At 47.2% G+C, this 26,594-nt stretch overlaps 1 protein-coding gene across 5 annotated transcripts in view; it reads right to left on the bottom strand.

Annotated features, from left to right (window-relative positions):
- Positions 1-26,594, bottom strand: part of LOC137350678 (SH2 domain-containing adapter protein F-like) — a 207,049-nt gene that overhangs the window by 168,112 nt on the left and 12,343 nt on the right. For 3 of the 5 annotated variants that reach the window (XM_068015535.1, XM_068015537.1, XM_068015539.1), the window contains exon 2: positions 17,192-17,330. In XM_068015535.1, coding sequence (XP_067871636.1) covers positions 17,192-17,330 — 139 coding nt within the window. The remainder of the gene's footprint in view (positions 1-17,191; positions 17,331-26,594) is intronic. The other 2 variants (XM_068015536.1, XM_068015538.1) reach the window with 1 other exon arrangement.

The raw sequence follows: 26,594 nt of genomic DNA, 5'->3' as shown, positions 1-26,594 counted from the left end.
GGGTCCAAATGGCCTCCTCCTGTAACTATGTTCATAATAACCTTTTTTTTAATCACTAGTTTCTTTACTGGAACACCTCTGCTGGCAGGAACTGGAGCTGTCCATTCACTCCCTCGGGCCAGTTCCGCCACTGAATAGATCACATATTGTGATGGATATTGAAATCTGTACAAACAATAATCTAAGAACGCGCCATCTGCTCAGTTATTATTACATCTGCCTCAACTTCATTCACTGTGCACCCTCCCTACCTCCGATCCCGTAACCATCAATAACCCTTACCCAACAAAAATCTATCAACCTCAATCTTGAAAACACCAACTGACCCTCAGCATCCACAGCTTTTTGGGAGAGAGAATTCCAGATTTACACTACCTTTTGCCTCCTGATGTCCCTCCTGAATGGCCTGACTCTAATTTTAAAATTTTGTCCCCTTGTTCTCGATTCCCCCACCATAGGAAATAGCTTCTCCGTATCGACCCTATCTAATCTTTAATCGTTTAAGCACCCCAATCAGCTCATTTGTCAATCTTCTATACTCAAGGGAATACAAGTCTCGGCAATGCAGCCTGTCTTTATAATTTAACCCTCCCAGTCCTGGTATAATTCTGGCGAATCGGTGCTGTATCTGGGAGTGTATAACTGCATTGTGACAAGCGTACAATGACAGTTCTCCTTATAAATGTGGACAAAGGAATTTACAATATAAACAATTTAACTAGAAGTATGTGGAGAGAGATGGACAGACAGACACTGAATGAATTGGTTATGAATTCTACTGGGAATTACATGCAACTGTCCAAAGTTTTTTATTAATGGATGTGGGTTTTTTTCAGCCAGTGTATCTCTGAGCCCCTAGCAATGCAAAGCCAGGCAAGATACTTCATCAATCTTTCTGTTCTCAACTGTCCCTCAAGGTTAGTTGCATCATCTTAGAGAGACACACACACTTGAAAAAGGGAGCAAGTATATTATTCCCTGCAGGAATGTAGGAAACAGCCCTACTCACCAAAAGGTTCTGGGTTCAAGTCCCACATTAGAGACATTATCCAGGGTGACACTCCCAGTGCAGCACTGAAGGAGTGCTGCATTGTCAGAGGTGCCGTTTTTCAGGTGAGACGTTAAACCAACGCCACGTCTTCCCTCTCTGCTGGATCTAATGGACCCTGTGACACTATTCCGAAGAAGAGCAAGGGAGTTCACCCCCACGTCCTGGGGAATAATCATCCCTCAGTCAACATCACTAAAACAAATTATCTGCTCGTCATCACATTGATGCTGCTGGGATCTTGCTATGCACAGTTTGGCCGCTGTGCTTCTTACATTACAACAGTACCTTAAAAGTACTTCATTGGGTGTAAAGTGCTTTGGAACATCCTGAGGTTGTGAAATGCAAGTCTTTCTTTCTCGAATCAAGGGATGCAGAAGTGAAAGAAAAACCCACGAAAGAGAAAGGAGGACCGTCTCCTCCACTCACCGTGCATGAGTGACATTGGTAAAATATGTTTAGTTTGTGACTGGGAGTCATGACCAGGTGAACACTCAGGTGAGCATTAAGATCACATGACCAATGTTGGTGCCTATTATTCATTTGCCAGTTAGAAATGCACATCTAGATTCCCAACTAGCCAGATATAGCCAGTGACCATCATATTGGACTGGTCTAGACTCTGCTACGAGCCAGTAACTGGCCACTAATCACAGCACGCAGTTCATCGTGCATGGACGTTGGTATGACCCCCAGCATGATCATCTAGGAGTTAAAGAGATCACTGTCAAGCCATCATGTTGAACAGCAGTCAGTCGAGTAAGGGACGGGGCAGTGGCTGGGGTCGGAGTTATCAGGTGAGGGAGCGCTGCTGAGCTGACCATCACTCTCGGTGCCTTTAATTCAGAGGGTGACCTGCGGAGTCCTGCACACAGAGTAGCCACCCCACCGTGTCATCACCCGCAGTAGCTATGTAAACAGAAAGGTTCAATTGGATGAGCTAAAAGCTGCTTACAGTCCCTGTCAATCAGCATTTTCCCAAATTGATTTTCTGCACTTGTTGCATGCAATTGCTCACAGGTAATCACCGTCGCCCTGGCAACCAATAACCAGACAGCTAAAAATGCAAAAAAAAAACACAAAAAATGTTTATCAATTCTAATAAGCAGGAGTCAATTCTCAGACACAAGAAGCAGACACAGATCAAGATACATCAAGATTTCCCGTGGGTTTATTTTTTGCTCTTCAAATTTGCCCTTGTAGAATAAAATTCTCTTAAAATATAAACCTGAAGAAAAATGCGTTAAAAATTCAGCCAGCACACACTTCATACCCTTACATTACTGGCTGCAAAGGGATATTAAGAGATAATGTTTTTAAGTGCGAAGAGATTTTTCAGTTTCCTACACGTTAGCATCACTGGAAATAAAGATTGCTTCCAGTTAGAGGCTTGTAGCAGAGTCTGGACCAGTCCAATATGTTAGTCACTAGCTACAGCTGGCGAGTTGAGAATCCAGATGTGTATTTCTGATTAATATTTCAGTGATCTCACAAACAAAATGTTGATTACAGAACAGGAACCGAGAAAATCTCCCACACGCCCTACCCCAGAGGCAGCCTAATATAAAAGCTTTATTTTTTTCTACCTAATTTTAATCCCTGCGGTCACTAGGTTCCAGTTCCATGGGTGCTGGGTACTCTCCAGTACCTCAGCAAGTGGACACTTCCTCACTGGTGACCATTAAAACGGAGTACCAAAAGAAAGACTTGCATTTCTATAACACCTTTCACAACCTCAGGAAGCCCCAAAGCGCTTTACAACCATTGAAGTTACTTTTAAAGTGTATTCACTTTTTGTAACGTAGGAAACGTGGCAGCCAATTTGCGCACAGCAAGATCCCACAAACAGCAATGTGATAATGACCCATATCATCTGCTTCATTATTGTTGTTGAGTGATAAATATTGACCAGGACATTGTGGAGAACTCTCCTGTTCTTCTTTGAGAAAGTGCCATGGGATCTTTCACAGACGCTTCAGGTGCCTCGTTTTGACATCACATCGGAAAGACTCCCTGAGCACTGCAGGGTGCAGATTTAGGCTGCAGGCCCCTGGAGTGGGGCTTGAACCCACAAACTTCTGACTCAAAAACGCAAGCGTGCTACCCACTGAGCCACGACTGACACCTGAGTGCTGGGGGTTAGATGGCCAACTGGGACAGACTGCCCAGACACGCGGTGACTGACCTGACCAGCAGAAAACCCTCTGATATTTGTTTGTTTTCGACATCCAATTCATGTGTAGGCAATTTAGATTGTTTTGTGCGGCTGCGCACACATGCAGTAACTTAAAGGAGCCTGCAGCCATTGGTAATCTATCTCCGCTACTCTGGCTGATAATGGTTTAATGGTCTTTGGAGCTTTCACCAACATCAACTCCTGAACAGGGATTAGGCACAGGGACACGGTGGCCTAGCCGTAATCTCACTAACTTGGTAATCCAGAGGCCCAGACTAATGCCCTGGGGACACGGGTACAAATCCCACCATGGCAGCTGATGGAATTTAAATTCAATTAATTATTTTTTTTTAAATTTGGAATTGAAAGCAAGTCTCACTAATGTTACCATGAAACTATCACTGATTGCTGTAAAATCCCTTTAGGGAAGGAAATCTGACGTCCTTACCTGGTCTGGCCTACATGTCACTCCAGACCCACAGCAATGTTGTTGACTCCGATGAAATGGCCTAGCAAGCCACTCAGTTGTCAAGGGCAATTAGGGACGAGCTCACATCCCACGGAAGAATTTTTAAACATCCCTCCCTCACATCAGGAAGCATTAGTCAGAACGAACATGGGAAAAGAACACTGCAAGCAAGTAACCGAATGAAGCCAACGAGGGAGAGGGACAGGGGCCTGCGAGCAAGGTCTCAAATTCTCATGGAGAATCAGTCTCACAGGTAACTCAGACGAACAGGTAAGTTTGACCAGCGTGTCATCGCAGGAAGGCCCAGCTTATGTGTTCTCTATCCCCCATGGCCTGTGTGGAGATGTGTCTGGTCTCCCATTGTCCCTGCATTCAAACAATTGCAAATATTCAATCATTTCTCCTGGTGGAAGGAACAAGGCAGAGACCCAAGCATTTGTTTTTAAAAACATCTCTCTTCCTCATGCCTCTCAATGGAGTATGGTCCCATGGGCAGTCTCAACCCTCTGGTACCTCATCCAATTGGGCCACTAGTCACGCACAAACCTGGAAAATGAGTATGGTAGGGCTATTTAACCATGGCAGAGAGCACAGCCAGGCCCAGTCCCGTTCTCACCCAATATTCGGGTACGTGCACTCGATTGGGACTGGGAATGGAGAGAGTGCTTGATTTTACTCTCCGCAGCACAGGGAGCACCAAGTCCAACCAGTACAGCCCCTACCACCTGCCGAGCTGTGAACAGTCAACTCGCCACAGGTGAGGGGGCGCAAGTCAGAGTTACCAACCCTCCAGGAATGCCCAGCAAGCAGTTCAGGATTAACCTCCTGGACACTGCTGCAAGCAAACTCGGGAGCAAAGAACCATAGGCGGGTTTAAAAGAATTGCATGGGAGTTTTTTTTTCCCCCAGTTTCTTTGAACACTTTCATTTGCTAGTTATAAAAATTTTGGAGACGAGGAAAAAAATTGCAGTTTGACCAAGAGGTGTGGTGGGAGGTCACATGACAAAACCCGACACCAAGTCAGGCTCTGCATGGCTCAAAATCACATTGAGCAATTTGTACGAGGGCAGGCTTAAACAACTGAAGTCAGTCGTGGTGTGTTGCCATGACAATGAAAGACTAATGATATCCTACTGAGGGGGATGTTTTTACCATAATAGAGATTGTAAACTGTTGACCTATCCCATCACCCAGTTTAGGCATTACAACATACAGCAGTTAATGAAATACGTAATTTATAGGGAGCAGTTAATCAGGCTTCAAATTAAGGACATGATATGCTGGTTGAAATAATGACCTGTATTAAATTGATCTATTCCTGCGACGCCTATTGATTCCACCATGTTACCCAATGTTTCCACTCACACACAGGAGGCCGTGTTGGGTTGGTTGGACAATGATTGCTCCAATAACATTGCACTGTCACTACAATGAGCAGTCTGTTCAGCAACCAGAACAATTTGCATTTATATAGCACCTTTAGCATAGTATAACATCCCAAGGTGCTTCATAGGACTGGCATCAAATTTGATAAGAAAGCCACATGAAGATATATTCGGGCAGGTAAACAAAAGCTTGGTCAAAGAGAGAGGCTTTAAGGAGTGTCAAAGGAGGAGGGAGAGGTGCAGAGGCTTAGGGAGGGAATTCCAGAGCTCAGGGGCTCAGGCAGCTGAAGACACAGCCAACCAATGGTTCAGTGATCAAAATCAGGGATGCAGAGGAGGCTAGAATTGAATGAGTGCAGAGATCTCCGAGGGGGACGCTGGAGAAGGGAGGGCGAGGCCTTGGAGCAATTTGTAAACAAGGATGAGAATTTTAACCCTAGATATTGGCAGGAATGGGAGCCGACATAGGTCAACAAGCACGGGGGTGGGGGGTGATGGGTGAATGGCACTTGGCACAAGTTAGGATACAGGTAGCAGAGGTTTGGAGCTGCTCGAGTTTATGGGAGAGATACATCCACCAAGGCATGTGTGAGGAATGTACTCTTTCACCTCACAGTGGGCGGCACAGTGGCGCAGTGGTTAGCACCGCAGCCTCACAGCTCCAGGGACCCGGGTTCAATTCTGGGTACTGCCTGTGCAGAGTTTGCAAGTTCTCCCTGTGTCTGCGTGGGTTTCCTCCGGGTGCTCCGGTTTCCTCCCATATGCCAAAGACTTGCAGGTTGATAGGTTAATTGGCCATTATAAATTGCCCCTAGTATAGGTAGATGGTAGGGAAATATATAGGGACAGGTGGGGATGTGATAGTGATATGGGATTAGTGTAGGATTAGTATAAATGAGTGGTTGATGGTCGGCACAGACTCGGTGGGCCGAAGGGCCTGTTTCAGTGCTGTATCTCTAAACTAAAATTAAGCAGCTCTCCAGCTTTCCCCCTTCTCTTGGCTCTCTTGGAGAACAGTTCCCTGGGTGAACCTCCAGTTACCAAGCCCAATTCACCATTCTTCATTCACGGTCGGGAGTGTGACTGACAGTGAGTGATTCGACTGTGAGGTCATCACAGCTGGGCACGAATGAATGCCTGCACAGGTGTGGTTTCCAACATGGAGGCAGTGGGACCACCTCCCCCCACCCCCCCCCCCCAACCTAACCTAGAGGCACTGAGGCCAACTGCGAAGCCTGTACCACTGTCTGGGCTGAGCAGCATGCGGTGCAGATCAGGGTTCGAACCTGGGGGCTCTCAATTCACCGCCACCCTGTAATTTTGGTTGTCGAGCACAGTAAGAATCAGGACACATCCCTGCAGCTCAAGACCTGACAGCACAGCAAGCTGCCAAACTGCACCAATAACCTCCCTTCCACAACACAAGGCCCCAGCTCAAGCCGTCAGCTTCACACAACCAGAATAGCCAAGCGAGTATTTCCAACCTGTCGCTCAGTCAGTGACAGAATAACAATAAACAATAAACTATAAATGTTCACCTAGTGGGTGGTTGGAATCTGGAACGCACTGCCTGAAGGAGTGGTCGAGGCAGGAACCCTCACAACATTTAAGAAGTATTTAGATGAGCACTTGGAATGCCATAGCATACAAGGCTACGGGCCAAGTGCTGGAAAATGGGATTAGAATAGATAGGTGCTTGATGACTGGCACAGACAAGATGGGCCAAAGGGCCTGTTTCTGTGCTGTATAACTCTATGACTAACTGAAACAGGCCTTGAACTCAAGCAACGCTGGATAAACATCTCAAGTTATAAAAAGAAAGACTTGCCCCCCCCCACCCACCCACCCCCCCCCCCCATCGTATCTCTCTCAGAAACATCTCAAAGCACTTCAGATACAATAAATTACTTAGAGATTGTGTGGGTAAATGTGGCAACCACTTCATACAAATCACAATCCCACAAAGACTAAGTGAGATAAATGACCAGTTAATTGGGATTCACTGAAGGAAGACCTCAGCTGTGGCTCACTGGGTAGCACTCTCACCACCGAGTCAGATTGGGGTCAAGCCCTACTCCGGAGACTTGACTATATAATCTAGGCCGACACTCCCAGTGTGGACTGAGGCTTCAATTGCTGGAACCAGGGGCAGGCGTTGGGGAGACCCATCGCCCACTTCCCCCACCACACTGTCCTAAATTCGACTGGGGGAGATTCACAAGCAAACTCCACACTGCGTATCAGCACTAAACCAAAACTGCTTCACATCGATGGTAAAAAGGCACAACATTACTGGGAGATCAATCTCCTCCTCCAACATGCCCAATATTTGTGCCTAACCCAGTGTTGCCTCATTGTATCCCAGTATGACCCACAGATCTCAGAATATCCCACTTTTTTTTTATTACCAGTAACGGATGAGAGGAAATCACCCGGCAGCCAGACTCAGGAGGAGAAAAAAAAGGAGAGGCACAAATGTAATCAGGAAGGGGAGTTGTAAAGTGGAGTGGGCATTTATTTACAAGGTAATTTCCTGGACTAAATGGGCTCCTCATAAAATTAGCCACACTTGTCAATACCACTGCAAAGTGTCGCATCTCCTCTCCCAGTCGGGAAATTTCCTACAGACTTGACAAAGATATAATTACAGATTCTCTATATGCACCAAGCAGAGTGAACCACCTCACTCCGGTTTACAGTGTGAATCGTTAGGGACAGGAGTCACTCTAGTCTGGACATAACAGGAACCGATTTAATAATGGCTCAAGTTATTTGCACTTTCCGTCAATATTTCCAATTTTTTTTTTTACCCATTTGGGCCTGGTATATGTTATTTGATAAGGATGCCTGTTTTTCACAAGTTGTTCCCATGTTTGATGAAGGAAGCAGTCTGAATAATTATTCGCAATCAATAGAACTGAATTCTGCTAAAGAGACAATTAAGAATTTAATGAGAAGGGGAGTATGCATATGTGCCTTGCTGCGGAGTTTGCATCTGTGTGAGAGAAAATATGTCCGCGCCAGTGTTTGAGTGTGTGCTAAATTAAACCATCCTTCTGATTTTTTCCATGTCACCTTTTGATTAAGAATGCTTAAAAACAAATCGATGTTTAGTTAATGAGCTGAGGGATGTTCGAGCCTATTTAGGGCCAATTAGGAATGGATTCCTGCCGTAGGCCCAAGCCCACAAGGGGCAGGATTGAGATTTGCCCAGTCTAACCTTGCAGCCAACAGACAGGCCTGTCATCCCCGCCAGCCTGGACTAGATTTCTACTCAAACCGTAGAGGGGAGAAGACAGCAGGTGACTCAGAGCACCCTCCAGTCCCCAGCAGGGAAGCTCACTTCAATCCAGTCCAATCTTTGCAGCTGTATTTTTTTTAAAAAATGATTTATTCCCATCTGGAAAAATTCCTGCTTCTCTCCTCCTATCCTGGAGGTCCTGACTCTCCCTCAGACTGTTCCAGAGTCCCTCTGTACCTCATTCAACTCATCCCACAGCACTTTACAACCAGAGAAAAGTTACAGCATAGAAGGAGGCCATTCAGCCCATCGTGTCTGCGCTGGCGGAAAAAACTAGCTGCCCAATCTAATCCCACCTTCCTGCACCTGGTCCATAGCCTTGCCGGTTACAGCACTTCAGGTGCAGATCCAGGTACCTTTTAAATGAGTTGAGGGTTTCTGCCTCGACCACCATTCCTGGCAGTGAATTCCAGACACCCACCACCCTCTGGGTGAAAAAGTTTTTCCTCATGTCCCCTCTAATCCTTCTACCAATCACCCTTAAATCAGTGTCCCCTGGTAATTGACCTCTCCACTAGGGTGAAACAGGTCCTTCCTGTCCACTCTATCTAGGCCCCTCATGGCCAATGAAGTACTTTTAAAACAAAAAGTGCAGTCTCTCTTGTAATATAGGAACCGCAGCAGCCAATTTGCAGACAGCAAGCTCCCACAAACCGCAATGCGATAATAACCGGATGACCTGTTTTTGTGATGTTGATTGAGGGATAACTATTGGCCAGGACACCAGGGAGAACTCCCCTGCTCTTCTTCAAAATAGTAGCCGTGGGATCTTTCACATCCACCCGAGAGCGCAGCCAGGACCTTGGTTTAATGTCTCATCCGAAAGACAGCACCTCCAACAATCCAGCACTCCCTCAGTACTGCACTGGGAGTGTCAGCCTAGGTTATGCACTCAAGTTTCTGGAGTGGGACTTGTACCCATGATCTTATGACTTAAATATGAGAGTGCTACTCACTAACACCTAGCTCGAGAAGGTAGTAGAGGGCACCCGTGGAATGGTGATCGAAAAGGAGTTGATGCCTTTGTTTTTGCAGAGCTGAGAAGTGGCACAAAAACACAGATGCCTGTAAAAGAGTATCTGTTGGGACAAAAACACAAAGTGTTCTCATCTCCCGCTTCATGGTTAAGTTGTCCATCATTACTGAATGTAGTTAAATCCCTTATGGGTCACATTCTGTTGTCAATCACCTCGAATATCACATTAGCAATAATGCACAGCTCGTTAGTATTGGGCCTAATTGCTTTCTTCTGTTGCTAACCTAATATTGGGCCTGACTGATGGAGTGCATCAGGAACATTTAACGGGAGCTTTGAGTTTCTTTTATCTTTCCAGACCCTGGGGGCTGATGTTAATTTTTTTTTGTGTTGGGCTTGTGGGGGGAGGTCCCACGGATGTACCATTTCAGTCTGGTCACATTGCAGTCTAACTGGATCCCTTGGTGATGTTCCTCCGCAGTGCCACTTCTGGTAACTAAACATGGGCTGCAGTAAACCCCATGCAGTATGACGGAACGCTCACTTAACGCCTGATGGCTTCATTTGTTCTGCTTTGCATTCATTTCCCAATATTCGCAACCTCGCCCCCCGCAAGACAGCTAGCTTCTGCTGGGGTCCTTTCCATGGGTACTTTCAGCCCCAGTACCAACTGGGGCCAATTTTCCCTCTCAACAACCCCCTGCCCCAGTGTGGTCTAGAGTCACACAGACCAGCAAGATTCCAGGGCAGCCCCTATATTCTGTCGTGAGTTGGCTTATCTGGGCCAAAACACAGCTGAGGGTTCTGCTTGTGATTGCGATCCGGTGATTCTGGAGAGAGCCTGCATGTGGGGCACCAGGCACGAACTGCATCGAGCTCGACTGTGATACCCCCTCCTGGTTGAATAGCTTGGCAACACTCTGACCCCCACCCCCACCCCACCCCCATGTGGGAGTGGGAACCTTGAGGGAAGAAGAGGAGAACAATTCGAGAGAAAGCAAAGAATCGCACCATTATCCTAGGAGCTGCTGGGAATCGGAGAACGAGGAGTTACTGGAGTGTGCAGGAGATATTGATTCGCCAATCGTTAGAGAGTGTTGTGTAGTCTAAATGAATCGTTTGTGTCTAATCACTGCTGCATCGCACAGCTCTGTTCCCTGGTGCCTCTTGTTGCTCCTCAGCAGAGACATCTGTCATGAAACCTGCCAGCGGCAGTCGTAGCCTCATCCTAGCAGCTCCCTCGAACATTCCTGAGCCTTGGCCCATTGAGTCGCAGGCCACTGAACACACATCAATCCAGCGGCAATATGTTGCTTTGGGAATTAAAGTATAAATCTAATATTAGGCAGCATGCGGAAAGCGGTCACGCCCATCTCAATCTCTAAATGTACAGGGAATTTTTCTGAAAATAGGGGGTTACTGCTCCTTTTAATTACAGGACAGCTACTGTCAATCCACCAACCACAAAAAAACAAGGGAGCGATGAGCAAGGAGCATTTAACCTCACTCGTCTGTGTTTTTGTTTCTTTTAACTTCCCTTTTTCACTCATTCCGCCAGGGGAATACTTTGTAATTTTCAGCAGGTTACCTCAGGAACACTTCATTTGGTAGGTGGAGGTTTGTGCTGCAGAGGAACACTTCAAACAGAAATTCGAAAAAAAAGACTGCACATTGTAAAAAATAAATCAGTCGTTTTATTTCTGTCTCGATCCAAACTCCACCTTATCATCATATTTAACACATCAAGTATTTAAGATGTGAAAATAAGTTTGAGGAAAAAGAGGACCACAGCACACATAAGAAACAGAAGACCATTCAGCCCCTCAAGCCTATCCCGCCATTCCATTAGATCACTGTTGATCTGTACCTCAATCCTATTTACCTGCCTTTGTTCCTTCATAACTCAATTCCCCTCCACCCCCCAAAAAAATCTATCAACCTCACTCTTCAAAGTTTCAATTGACACTCAGAATCCTCAGCCTTTGAGGCAGATAATTCCAGATTTCCCCTACCCTTTGCGTGAAAAGTTGCTTCCGATTTCTCTTGCAAATGGTCTGGCTCTAATTTTAAGATGCTATCCCCTCGTTCTTGATTCCCTGGCCAAAGGAAATAGTTTCTCCAAGTCCATCCTAATCAAATCACATTAACATTTTAAACACCCCAATCAGATTTCCTCCTCATTCTCCCGTACTCAAGAGAACACAAACCACGTTGTGTGGGGATAAGGTATACATGACAGGGAAGTCCCAGGCTGAATCGCCAGTCTCAGGGTGCACAGAACAGGACAGCAGCAGGGCTGAAAGCCCAGGTCAGGCTAAGTAGGGGTAACTCTAAGCTTGAATGTTAAAAGATTGCAAATTGTAAAAGGGAGGGAAGGAATGTGGCAGCATTAAGATCCTGGAAGGGACTGAATTAGAGTCATGGGGCACAGATTTCAACACAGTGAGGATGGGGGGGAGAAGGAAGAGTGTGGAGTTTAGGAGGGATAATCCAGGGAAGTGAAGACCATCAGAGCATCAATAAAATGGGGACAAAAAAGGAAGGTTGAGAGACAGCGGGCAGAGGCTAGAGAACAATTGTCTATAAAACATCTGCCTCCCCCACCCCCACCCCCTGCAACTAGAAGTGCAAGAGGTCCCCAGAAATAGGAGATCAAAATAAAAGAATCACGATAAACTTTAACTTCACTTGATGCCCTGACATGGCATTGCTCATTGTAAGTCAGATGATGCATTGTTTTATAAAAGGTACACGTGTTAAACCACATAACTCTCAGCGTATTATTCTGCTGCATTTAAGATGGCCTGCTCTTTTAAAAGGTGCAGAGTCCAACAACTGCGAATTACGGGTTGATAGCTATTGGTGGAGGAAGTTTGTAGCTTGGCGGATGCTGATAAATCTCTGGCTTTGAGTCAGAAATAGCCAGCCTGAACCGACTGGCTTTGTTTTCACTTCATTCATACTTCTGAATGGCTTTGGGGCGGGATTTCCATTCCGGGGTCGGAACCCCGACGTTGCGGTCATTTCCGGGACTCGATCCCACGCCGCGCCAATATGCACACGCGTTGCAATTTCAATATGGAAAGCAGGCAATTGGCCTAGAGTCATGTTTGCTGCCCAATTAGCAGCAGCAGACGCGAGAACGAGGCGGGACTGTAGCAGCAGCGGGCCCGATGTAAAGGGAAGGCGACGGCCATTGCTGAGGTTGCCGTTCATCCAAAGACTGGAGGATGGAGCAGAGCAGAGGGCAGTGGGAAGGGAGGGTCCCCGTAGCAGGGCAGCACCCCCACCCCCCACCCCCCAACCCCTGTTTTTCTGACACATCACTGGAGGTGCTGCTGGAGGCTGTGACTGAGCACAGAAATATCTAGTTCCCTGCCAGTGGCAACAGAAAGCCTGCAAAGCTCACCAAGAGGTCATGGCTGGAGGTGGTTAATGAGGTCAGCAGCTGAGGAGTGGGGAGGAGGAACTGGGTACAGTGCAGGAAATGTTCCAATGACCTCCTCAGGTCTGGAAAGACAGAGATGTGTGCTCAGCAGCCTCGATGACCCACGCAGTGCCAACAAGATCCCGAGGAGTCAGAGGAGGAAGACACCTCGCTGCCTGCACAGTCACGTCTTTCTTACGCAGCCTCCACCAACACAAGTGCTCACACCTCAGTGGGTCCTCGCACATTTTCAAAGAGGGCAGCACAGGTGAAGCACACATCACATCAGAGCAGGAGCATAGGGGGAGGCACAGTCAGCTGTGGCCAGTCTCCCTCGGAGGATGGAGGAAAGACACACCCCTGCTCAGCAGAGCCTGGGGAGTCACGAAGCAGGTGGCTCTACCTGGAGAATCAGTGTGAGATGTGTGCCCACGTTGGACATACCCGAGGTTCTACAGGGTCCATTCATCTCACGCTCCACAATGTCCCAGTGCTTTCAACACATGAGCTCCTCTTTTCAGAGAGTGGCCAACCTCATCGAGAGCATCACTCAGAGTGGATGCAGGAGCAGTGCACTGACATGCATAGAATCCACGCCACAGTCTGCAGTATCAACCCAGTCAGTGGCACAAATGACCCAATGAAGCATGGCATGGATACCAGCTGCGCACCAGCAATCAAAGGGCTGAGGAGTTGACAGATAGCGATGAGGGGCCATCCCTCACAGGGCTCCATCATCATCACCATCTGACTCCATGGCCCCTCCAACATACGAAACCTCTGTGGAGTTACACCCTATGACAGAGGCTGCCCCTGCAGTGATGCCAGTGCAGCAGCCTTTGGAGGCGCCCTCATCCCCCGGTACCTTCACGACGAGGGTGAGTGCCATAGGCATCTCAGGCCCAGGCAGGCACTAGCAGAATCTTCCTCCACCTCATCCTCAGTCACAGGGGGAGCACCTTGTAGGACTGGCTATGAACACAGGTCACCGCATTGGTACTTAGTGGGTCACTTGGGTGTCTCTAATAAATAATTTCATGCAGTACTTCAATAAACCTTGTTGTTGCACCAAGGCAGACTTCGGTGTCTTCATTTTGTCATGGTGACATTTCCTGCGACCCCCTCATCAGTGACCATTTGCCTGGACAGGTGCAGCCTCCTGAAGCACTGATGCTCCAACCTGTCCAGGTAGCTTCTCTGTTGGTGGTAGATCCTGTGCTGAAGGCCTCGCCTTCGTTGCCTTCCTGCCCTTCACTCTTGACCCCTGCAGTCCTGTTGTCCGTGGGTCTGCCTCTGCTCCTGGAGATTGTTGCTCATCACTAGTCAACTCTATCTCAGAGTAGCTTAATCCCATTTCCCTTTATGACCTTCCTTCCTTTCTACTGGAATTTGCAGTATTCCTGAAACCCCCCTCTCATGAACCCGTGAGGGACCCATCCAAAAACCCACCCCCTGCAAATTTCCCTTGTCAGGAGTGAGGAAATGTGACAGATAATTCTGACTCGGTGGGACTGGGTGCCTGTGATTGAGGGCCTTTACTGAGCCTTCCCTCTTTGATGGAGCCTCTTGCTGCTGTTCCACCAATCGGAGTGTCTTCCCACTTTGTTTGCGGTTCCTCCTCCTCCCTGAACTGGTTCAGACCCGGCGTGGATCCCGTGCCTCCAAACAAAGATTCAAGACAGGTCCTCATCGAGCTGCCAATAAGCCCGTTAAGTGGCTTAACCGGCCGCTTAGTGACGTCGGGCAGGTTCCCTCCTCCGGCTCTTAGCAGAGCCTTTTAAACCTGGAGCGTGCGGGTCCGCGTTGGGAAACCAGCACGCCAACCCAAGGGGCGGGTTTAAGTGGCCGCCCCCGATCCTGCCTTCTCAAACAAAAAGAAATCCCACCCGTGATGTCTGAAACATGCTGGGTGTGCAATGGATACAAGCCGAATAGAAGAAAAGTTTAAATCATGGGCAGAATCATTTTCACAGGAAATATAATTATGTACGTCAACAGTTAGTGATTTGACTGTGCCTGCCCTTTAAATACAATTGTTCCCATTACCTCATGGGGATCGTATTTGTGCTAATCACCAGCTTTCTTGTGCTCAGAGAGGTGGTTGTAAGTTAATATAATCACAAGTGAATGCATTAACATTTTGTTTTTGCATACGTAATGAAACTGGATTTGAAGGCACAGACTTCACTTCAATCAAACTGATGGAACTCAGTGCTCTGCTAGCGATGAGATCAGTCAATGCACTGACTCACTCTGGGGGGTGAAGAGGGGGAATGCTACTCATTCTGATTGCTTTACACCAGGCGCAACAGAGAGAGAATGTCACAGCCGGACAATCTGTGTTAAAGCACTCACAGACAAACAGACGCTGTATAGAACCACAAGCACAACAGAGCAAACTTGTGCGAGGGCTTTTGTGTGTGGGAAGGTCACATGATGGTAAAGGACAACAAACAAGTCAAAGGAATAAGAAGAAAACAGGTCCTTAGTGTCCAACAGACAAAAGGGCTTTACAACTGGTTCAACAGCAGAGATCATTCGTAAACTAATATAAGGAATGTGGCCAAAGTAGGTTGATGTCAGTCTTTGGAAGGAGTAATTAAACAAGAATCTATTCAATAGAATCCAACAACAAGGATATAATCGCAGGCTGACAGAAACTAAAGAGAGACAGAAGACTTGCAAGGAGTGATAGACTCTCAGTCTTTATTCCCCCTCTTACCCAGACCAATCTTGCTCCCTTCTCTTCTGAAGATGCTGACCATTGGGGATCACTTCCACCACAGCTTGTCCATTCCTCATGCCTAAGCAGAGACAGCGATCCCCCCTGAGCTAGGAGACTCACCGAGCTGGTCGGCCCCTCCCTCCCTCGATGCCCAACACACATGCACGATCTGACAGCTGAGACTGGATGACACAGGTTGGGGGAAGCCAGGCTGGCTGCCCTGTCTCAACCTTCCTTGCCCCCTCCTTAGCCCAGTTGAGGCCCAGTACAGGTTACACTTTGCTCAGATTTGCCGAGATCAACCCAGGGTCAAAGCTTGAGACAAATGAAATGTGGCAGGTCAGCCGGTCCGGCAGAACACACGGTAACACAAGCCTTCAGGACAGGAGACGAGAGAAAAGAAAAACAGGAGCAGGCCCGAATATTTTTAAAAAGCTGAAGACACTGAGGCACCATTATTAGTGTCACAAAGCTCCATCACCACCTTCGGCTTTTGAGCTGACATTCGGGTAACAGAACACAGAACTTCAAGTCGGCTGCGAGTGATTTTTTTTTTAATGATCAGAAAGAAATATTCATATTGTTGCCATGTCTTATCCTGCCAATGGGAATGTCTTAAAGCATTTCACATCCAATGAGGTGCAGTCACTGTTGTTATGTAGGCAATCGCAGCAGCCAATTTGTGCACAGCAAGATCCCACTAACTGCAGGAGATGGATGAGCAGTTAATCTGGGTTTTTTTTGGTGGTGTTGGTTGCATGAGGAATATAGACTGGGAGAAAGCTCTGCTCGCCTTTAAATTGTTTTTATTATTTGTTCATGGGATGTGGGCGTCACTGGCCAGTCCACCATTTATTGCCCATCCCTAATTGTACTTGAGAAGGTGGTGGTGAGCCTCCTTCTTGATCCGCTACGGTCCTTGAGGTGTAGGTACACCCACAGTGCTGTTAGGAAGGGAGTTCCAGGATTTTGACCCAGCGACAGTGAAGGAACGGCGATATAGTTCCTGGTCTGGATGGTGTGTGACTTGGAGAGGAACTTGCAGATGGTGATGTTATTGCCACTGAATTTATAACATCCACCTGAATCGCTGGAACAGACAGATGGGGTTGGGTTTAAAATGTCGAGAAGCCAAACCTCATGACAATTGAGACCTGCGCTGGGCTTAAATCCTGGAGTGGGGCTTGAATCCACCAGAGACTGCTTCAAAGGAGGCTACTACACACTGAGGCAGACACTTGACTGCTCCAATTCCGAGAAGCCAGTTAGTGACTTACCAGATACACATAACACATCCTCGATTTTAATCACTTCACCTGGGCTCTGAAATTCCCTCCCTAAACCTCTCCACCTCTCTCTCTCTCTCCTCCTTTCAGATGCTGCTTAAAACCTACCCCTTTGTCCAAGCTATGTAGCTCGGCATCAGATTTTGTTTGATAACACTCCTGTGAAGTGCCTTGCGACGTTTTGGCTCAGTTATAGGTGCTATATAAATGCAAGTTGGTGTTGAAACAGACAAGACACTTGCCCGGGCTTTATTCACTTGTCATAAACCTATCTGGATTCAGATTAATAGGACATTGCAATACACACTGCAGGCAGTGCCGACCTGTCCACATTAAATGGAGCTCGTGGGGAAACGCTGTGGGCTCCAAGCTCCACTCAATGGCCTTTTATACATACTTTTATTACCTGCCATCATTTTTTGGGCTTCGTAAGGTTCCATGTAACCATCATTCTCGGTAACTTTCTCTTGTCCCACCTGGGCCACTCCAGCCTGTTTAGCATCGAATGGATCTGCATAGTCTTCGAGAATAATGACCTGTCAGTGGGTGCAAATTAAAACACAAAAGAGACACATTATACACTGAGCACTCGTTGAATGGATAATTGTTTCTGTAATGTGTTAAAAATCTGTATTCCACACCCTGTAGGTAAAGGGAAAGAAAGCTTCTTTAAGGTGACAAACTGCAATGTGTAAATAATGTTGAGGTCGAACAGTTGATACCAACACAACGTACATGGTGAGAGTAAAGTGGCAGGTAATCGTTAATCTCTCACGCAGGGAGTGAAGAGGTGATGGCACATTAATCATTGCAAGTACCATCTTCCTCATTTTTTCAATGCTGCTTTCTTTATTCCCCCACCTCCACTCCTGTCCTCTGGCTAAGACAGCACTCAAAACCCACCTCCCACACCATGTTCAAGTGGCCACTCTACAGATGAACAACAGGCTATTCGACCGTAGCGGGCACCACCACCACTAGGTCCCAATCCTATCCTGGCCTCTGTGCCCACACACATGTGCTTGCTTCCCAGCTGGGTAGCAATCGGCAGTCGGATTCCTGACCGATTCTCCTCTTCATTTCCTAGCCTGGGGACATTCAACCCAACTGCAAAACGCCCGGCTTCTAACTCAAACATAGGACTTCCAAAGTCAAACAGCCTCAGTATCTAGACTAGGGTTAACGTACTCCAGCAGAAAACTGAATAGGGGAGGCGGTGGCGTAGTGGTATTATCACTGGACTAGTAACCCAGAGACCCAGGGTATTGCTCTGGGGACATGGGTTCAAATCCCACCACAGCAGAAGGTGGAATTTGAATTTAATTAATTAAAAATCTGGAATTAAAAGCTAGTCTAATGATGGCCATGAAACCATTGTCGATTGTTGTAAAAACCCATCTGGTTCCCTAATGTCCTTTAGGGAAAGAAATCTGCTGTCCTTACCTGGTCTGGCCTACATGTGACTCCAGATCCACAGCAATGTGGTTAACTCTTACATGCCCTCTGAAATGGCCTAGCAAGCCACTCAGTTGTATCTAACCGCTACAAAGTCAATAAAAAGGAATGAAACCGGACGGACCACCCAGCATCGACCTAGGCACCGGAAACGACAACGGCAAACCCAGCCCTGTCGACCCTGCAAAGTCCTCCTTACTAACATCTGGGGGCTTGTGCCAAAGTTGGGACAGCTGTCCCACAGACTAGTCAAGCAACAGCCTGACATAGTCATACTCACAGAATCATACCTTACAGACAATGTCCCAGACACTGCCATCACCATCCCTGGGTATGTCCTGTCCCACCGGCAGGACAGACCCAGCAGAGGTGGCGGGACAGTGGTTAACAGTAGGGAGGGAGTTGCCCTGGGAATCCTCAACATTGACTCCGGACCCCATGAAGTCTCATGGCATCAGGTCAAACATGGGCAAGGTAACCTCCTACTGAGTACCACCTACCACCCTCCCTCAGCTGATGAGTCAGTACTTCTCTATGTTGAACAGCATTTGGAGGAAGCACTGAGGGTGGCAAGGGCACAGAATGTACTCTGGGTGTGGGACTTCAATGTCCATCACCAAGAGTGGCTCGGTAACACCACTATTGACCGTGCTGGCCGAGTACTAAAGGACATATCTGCTAGACTGGGTCTGCGGCAAGTGGTGGGGGAACCAACAAGAGGGAAAAACATACTTGACCTCGTCCTCACCAATTTGCCTGCCGCATATGCTTCTGTCCATGACAGTATTGGTAGCAGTGACCACCGCACAGTCCTTGTGGAGACGAAGTCCCGCCTTCACATTGAGGATACCATCCATCGTGTTGTGTGGCACTATCACCGTGCTAAATGGGATAGATTTCAAACAGATCTAGCAACGCAAAACTGGGCATCCATGAGGCGCTGTGGGCCATCAGCAGCAGCAGAATTGTACTCAACCACAATCTGTAACCTCATGGCCTGGCATATCCCCCACTCTACCATTACCATCAAGCCAGGAGACCAACCCTGGTTCAAATAAGAGTGCAGGAGGGCATGCCAGGAGCAGCACCAGGCATCCCATAACTAACGGATCAGATCTAAGCTCTGCAGTCCTACCACATCCAGCTGTGAATGGTGGTGGACAATTAAACAACTAACTGGAGGAGATGGCTCCACAAATATCCCCATCCTCAATGATGGGGGAGCCCAACACATCAGTGCGAAAGACAAGGCTGAAGCATTTGCAACAATCATCAGCCAGAAGTGCCGAGTTGATGATCCATCTCGGCCTCTCCCTGAAGTCCCCAGCATCACAGATGCCAGACTTCAGCCAATTCGATTCACTCCACGTGATATCAAGAAACGACTGAAGGCACTGGATACTGCAAAAGCTATGGGCCCTGACAATATTCCGGCAATAGTACTGAAGACCTGTGCTCCAGAACTTGCCATGCCCCTAGCCAAGCTGTTCCAGTACAGCTACAACACTGGCATCTACCCTGCAATGTGGAAAATTGCCCAGGTATGTCCAGTACACAAAAAGCAGGACAAGTCCAACCCAGCCAATTACTGCCCCATCAGTCTACTCTCAATCATCAGTAAAGTGATGGAAGGTGTCATCAACAGTGCCATCAAGCGGCACTTGCTTAGCAATAACCTGATCAGTGATACCCAGTTTGGGTTCCGATAGGGCCACTCAGCACCTGACCTCATTACAGCCTTGGTACAAACATGGACAAAAGAGTTGAACTCAAGAGGTGAGGTGAGAGTGACTGCCCTTGACATCGAGGAGCCCTAGCAAAACTGGAGTCAATGGGAATCAGGGGCAAAACTCTCTGCTGGTTGGAGTCATACCTAGTGCAGAGGAAGATGGCTGTGGTCATTGGAGGTCAATCATCTGAGCTCCAGGACATCACTGCAGGAGTTCCTCAGGGTAGTGTCCTAGGCCCAACCATCTTCAGCTGCTTCATCAATGACCTTCCTTCAATCACAAGGTCAGAAATGAGGATGTTCACTGATGATTGTACAATGTTCAGCACCATTCGCAACTCATCAAATACTGAAGCAGTCCGTGTAGAAATGCAGCAAGACCTGGACAATATCCAGGCTTGGGCTGATAAGTGGCAAGTAACATTTGCGCCACAAAGGTGCCAGGCAATGACCATCTCCAACAAGAGAGAATCTAACCATCTCCCCTTGACATTCAATGGCATTACCATTGCTGAATCCCCCACTATCAACATCCTAGGGGCTACCATTGACCAGAAACTGAACTGGAGTAGCCATATAAATACCGTGGCTAGAAGAGCAGGTCAGAGGCTAGGAATCCTGTGGCGAGTAACTCACCTCCTGACTCCCCAAAGCCTGTCCACCATCAACAAGGCACAAGTCAGGAGTGTGATGGATGGGTGCAGCTCCAACAACACTCAAGAAGCTCGACACCATCCAGGACAAAGCAGCCCGCTTGATTGGCACTCCATCCACAAACATTCACTCCCTCCACCACTGACACACAGTGGCAGCAGTGTGTACCATCTACAAGATGCACTGCAGCAACGCACCAAGGCTCCTTAGACAGCACTTTCCATACCTGCGACCTCTACCACCTCGAAGGACAAGAGCAGCAGATGCATCGGAACATCACCACCTGCAAGTTCCCCTCCAAGTCACACAACATCCTGACTTGGAACTATATCGCCGTTCCTTCACTGTCGCTGGGCCAAAATCCTGGAATTCCCTTCCTAACAGCACTGTGGGTGTACCTACCCCACATGGACTGCAACGGTTCAAGAAGGCAGCTCACCACCACCTTCTCAAGGGCAATTAGGGATGGGCAAGAAATGCTGGCAAAGCCAGTGACGCCCACATCCCATGAATGAATTTTAAAAAAGAGAAAGTTTATTGATGGTTTAGAGGAACTTTTATTAACTAAGTGACAAATAAATACTTCTTAAAGACATCACTGAGAGGCAGTAAAGGCAAGGGGCACACAAGCACAGACTGGGAGCATCTCAATGCTGCATTTGCATGGGCAAGGAGGTCATGACCCATTGGGTGTTCCTGGGAAGTAAATCCAGAAGCCAACAGAGCATAGGGTGTGGGAGCCAAATCGGCTAAAACAGGACAAGTGATGAGACAGCTGGGAGGTGGATAGGATAGAACAGGAAGCATCATCCTCCAGCCACAGGAAATGGAACGCCCAGAGTCTGCTGGTTGGATGCACAAATCGCTTCCCTATCAGAGATTGCCTTTCCAGCAGTTAGCACCAGGAAGTTGAAAGAGAGACACAACTTGTATTTTGCCCATTTATTTTCGTCTCTGCTTTGCTTACTTAGTTTCCAAATTTCTCCCCTCTCCTTCCCTGGAGATGTTGAGGAGGTGGACGAGCTTAAGGTGCCACCAGCATTTTTGTATTTCTCACAGTAACTGTATTCTCAAAGAGCCGAGCAAGTCACTCAGTTGTATCAAAAACAAAGCCATGGTGGACTGCTGCAGCTCATTGCTACCAACATCTTCAGGATAATTAGTGATGGGCAATAAATACTGGCCTTGCCAGCAATGTCCGCACCTCATGAATGAATTTTTAAAAAACTGACCATTCTCCAATCCTGGCCTACAGTAAAAGCACCAGCAGGCTAGCGATTATGGGATGGGTAGGGACGAACCCAATCATGCCTGCACACTCATTCCAGGAGCAGTCGGTGGACAGACGCTGGGAGAGCTGAGGCTCTGGCTGGCCTCTCAGGTGAACGTATAAGCTCCCCACGGCCATTATTGATTGAAACAGCAGAGGAATGCCCCCCCCCACCCCGATAATATTTACCCATTAATCAACATCCCTAAAACAGATGGTCTGGTCAGGATCATATTGCTGTTTGTGGGATCTTGCTGTGCGCAAATTGGCTGCTGCTTTTCCTGTATTACAACAGTGACTACGCTTCAAGAAAGTACTTCATTGGCTGTAAAGCGCTTTGGAATGTCCTGAGTTTGTGAAAGACGCTATAGAAATGCAAGTTCCTTCATTACTTTCAACCAATAAGGTGGAAAAAAACACATGCACGAGGTCCGGAGCTACCGAAAAGGGCCTGTCCAGGATTCGGGTTCACTTAAAACTTCCCTCCTTTCCTGCTCCTGTAAATATACAAACTGGGTGGTTTTATTTTATTTAAAAAAAAGTCAACAGATGAGAGAGAGAAACTCTCCGCCAAACAAAGGCCAGAATGACCACTGGGGCAAGACACACAGGGCCCGTCAGTGCCTGTGAAACCATAACCAGGCACCCATCCCACCCCCACACTACAGACCACCAAGAGGACAAAACACAGAATCACCTGAAGCAGAAACAGAGTTCCTTGTTGAGAGATCCCTGGATATAAATCCATAACTCCATTCAGAGAGAGACTTTGGACGGGAAAAGATTAAGAATTGAGGGGGTAAATGGAACAGTAAGCTCCTTTGTCGGAGTGAGTATCCCTGGAGATGGCGTGGGGGTTGGTATAGTTGGGAACAGACTGCCGTGTGATTGAAAAGCCAGTTGAAGAACACATGCCTGGAGTGTTGGTGTGGGATTAGAAATTGGATATGTCAGTGGATGTCAGTAATGTGTATTTTCTCAGTTCTTCAGACGGCTACTAGTTTAGCTGCTGAGATGAGTTTTGCCGTGCGAGTGTGTGCAGGGAGTAGAATCAATTACAGGCTGTCAGTCAACAATAATCCTGGGGATGAGCCTGGGTATTCCTCCATCATGCCAACTGAGACACAGATACACAAGCTCCCCTGGCTCTCTCCCTCCCCCCCTAAACTGTAACCTGCCCCGTCTCATTCAGACGTTGACAGATTCCCACTGTATATTTCCAGCTTTTCCAGTTTTGTTTCCTTACTTTCTTTGGCACCAAGCTCAGTTGTCTGCCCGCTGTCATACATAACCCTGATAGTCCCAGGGAGCTGGTTCACCTGAGCCGAGGAGGTAGGCAGAGGTGTGAGCCGAGTGACAGCACACAAAAACCAACCAGATTCCAGCTCCTGGCCACTATCCCTGACTACACACACACATGTGCACTCACAGAGACACAAAGACACAGACAGACAGAGAGTCACACACAGACAGAGTCACACAGAGAGAGAAAGAGAGAGAGTCACACACAGACGGAGACGGAGGGCGAGTCACACAGATGGAGTCGCACAGACGAAGAGAGTGAGGGACAGAGTGAGGGACAGAGTGGGAGTGGGAGAGCCACACACACAGACACACAGATGAGCATACACACAGAGACACCAACACACACACATGCATCAGGTGAAGATACTGTAGTCATGGATGGACACACCTAAACTCTGGTGGAGCAAAATTATTTTATTTTCATGTTTTGTAAACATGTCCTCACATGACCATAAAAAAACTAGTTCCAGTTGTTGTGAGAATGCTATGATTCTCCCCTCTCTCCCTACATAGATGTCCCTGTATGTATTTATGGCTCTCTCGAACCCTCTATGTGTTTCTCTCTCTCTCAGTAACTGTAGTTGTTTTTCACCCCCTGTCTGCTTCTGTTGTTCTGTTTCTTTCTCTGTCTAACTGTAGTTCTGACTCTATCACAGTAACCGAAAGTCACCCCATCTCGCTCTCTCTGCCATTTTCCCTCCATATGTCTGCATACCGAATGTTCCTGCCTCATCCCATTTCCCTACATGCTTGCAATTCTCTCACATCTCTCGACTGCCTCAGTTGTGATGCCTGCAGAGTCAAACAGCCTGCTGGTATTCACCCTCGAAGCTCGCTATGATGGATGCCCACTGGTGCTGCTGGAATGCCTCTCCCCGAAGCAGACAGGTGGAGAGAGGAGCACCAGAAAGGGCAGTAAAAACTAGGGGGTCTGCTGCAACCTGCACACACCACGACTCAGGTTCTCAGTCTCCTGAGTTCTTGTTGTGGGGCAATGAGATGGGAGCACAGTCTGACAGTCTGCAGCAGCTTTAACAAGCGGCAATTTGCAACGCTCTCATTGAGGTTGTACATGGAGGTCAAGCAATTTCCTATCTGGATCCAGCCCCACACATTATCACAGCACATTATTCCACAGCACCCAGCAGGATGGCAGACTATCCCGGGATCAAACACGCACATTCCCTATTTGTACAAGGATACCCAGAGGAACAGCCTCTTTCATTTTTCCTAATACTTCACTTGGTTCACAAACGTTCACACAGTCATGGGGGGGTGGGGGCCGAGACCAGATTGAAACAAAGACATAAGAGGAATGAGTGAGCGACAGGTCGCACACTGCCCCTTCCCACTCTGGGTTCTGGTTTTAAAGTCCAGCCTGAACTCCTAGGATGAAAGCAACCGGCTTTTGCATCGGTCTTCACTATTGAGGATACAAGTAAAATCCCAGTATTAGCTGTAAGTCAGGAAATGGAAGGGAGGGAGGAACTCAAGAAAATTACTATCACCAGGGAAGTGGTACTGAACAAATTGTTGGAACTGCGGGCTGACAAGTCCCTGGATCCTGATGGACTTCATCCTAGGCTGTTAAAAGTGGCTAGTGAGATAGTTGATGCATTAGTTTTAATTTCCCAAAATTCCCTAGATTCAGGGAAGGTTCCACTGGACTGGAAAATAGCAAATGTAACTCCTCTATTCAAAAAAGGAGGGAGACAGAAAGCAGGAAACTACAGGCCAGTTAGCTTAACATCTGTCTTCGGGAAAATGTTAGAAGCTATTAAAGATGTTATAGCAGGGCATTTAGAAAAATTCAAGGTAATCAGGCAGAGTCAACATGGTTTTGTGAAAGGGAAATCATGTTTAACCAATTTATTGGAGTTCTTTGAGGGAGTTACAGGTGCTGTGGATAAAGGGGAACTGGTGGATCTATTGTACTTAGATTTCCAGAAGGCATTTGATAAGGTGCCACATCAAAGGTTATTGCAGAAAATAAAAGCTCATGGTGGAGGGGGTAACATATTGGCATGGATAGAAGATTGGTTAGCTAACAGGAAACTGAGAGTAGGCATAAATCTGTGCTGGGGCCTCAACTTTTTACAATTTATATAAATGACTCAGATGAAGAGACCAAAGGTATAGTTGCTAAATTTGCTGATGACACAAAGATAGGTAGGAAAGTATATTGTGAAGTGGACATAAGGAGGCTACAAAGAGATACAGATAGGTTAAATGAGTGGGCAAAGACCTGGCAAATGGAGTATAATGTGGGAAAATGTGAAATTGTCCATTTTGGCAAAAGAATAAAAAAAGCATATTATCTAAATGGTGAGAGATATTGCAGAGCTCTGAGATGCAGAAGGATCTGGGTGTCCTTGTGCATGAATCGCAAAAGGTTAGTTTGCAGGTACAGCGAGTCATTAGGAAAGCTAATAGAATGTTATCATTTATTGCGAGGGGAATTGAATACAAAAGTAGGGAGGTTATGCTTCAGCTATACAGGGCATTGGTGAGACCACATCTGGAGTACTGTGCACAGCATTTGTCTCCTTATTTAAGGAAGGATGTAAATGCGTTGGAAGCAGTTCAAAGAAGGTTTACTAGACTAATACCTGGAATGGGCAGGCTATATTATGAGGAAAGATTGGACAGGCTAGGTTTGTATCCGCTGGGATTTAGAAGAGTAAGAGGCGACTTGATTGAAACATATAAGATCCTGAGGGGTCTTGACAGGGTGGATGTGGAAAGGATGTTTCCCCTTGTGGGAGAATCTAGAACTAGGGGTCACTGTTTAAAAATAAGGGGTCACCCATTTAAGACAGAGATGAGGAGAATTTTTTTTCTCTCAGGGTCGTGAGTCTTTGGAATTCTTTTCCTCAAAATACGGTGGAAGCAGAGTCTTTAAATATTTTTAAGGCAGAGGTAGATAGATTCTTGATAAGCAAGGGGGTGAAAGGTTATCGAGGGTAGGTGGTAATGTGGAGTAATCAGTTCAGCCATGAGCTTATTGAATGGCAGAGCAGGCTCGAGGGGCCGAGTGGCCTACTCCTGCTCCTAGTTTGTATGTTCGCATGTAACCTGTGCCTGCTGGATTGGTAGCTCCTCCTTGTAGTGGGTCTGGGGCAGTTTATTTATTTTATTTAGAGATACAGCACTGAAACAGGCTCTTCGGCCCACTGAGTCTGTGCCGACCATCAACCACCCATTTATACTAATCCAACATTAATCCCATATTCCTACCACATACCCACCTTCCCTCAATTCCCCTACCACCTACCTATACTAGGGCCAATTTACCTATCAACCTGCAAGTCTTTGGCTGTGGGAGGAAACTGGAGCACCCGGCAAAAACCCACGCGGTCACAAGGAGAACTTGCAAACTCCACACAG

This window comes from Heterodontus francisci, chromosome 35 (assembly GCF_036365525.1).
Source record: "Heterodontus francisci isolate sHetFra1 chromosome 35, sHetFra1.hap1, whole genome shotgun sequence".
Lineage (NCBI taxonomy): Eukaryota > Metazoa > Chordata > Chondrichthyes > Heterodontiformes > Heterodontidae > Heterodontus > Heterodontus francisci.
The sequence above is the reverse complement of the archived record's forward strand: the minus strand, read 5'-3'. Positions and strand labels throughout refer to the sequence as shown.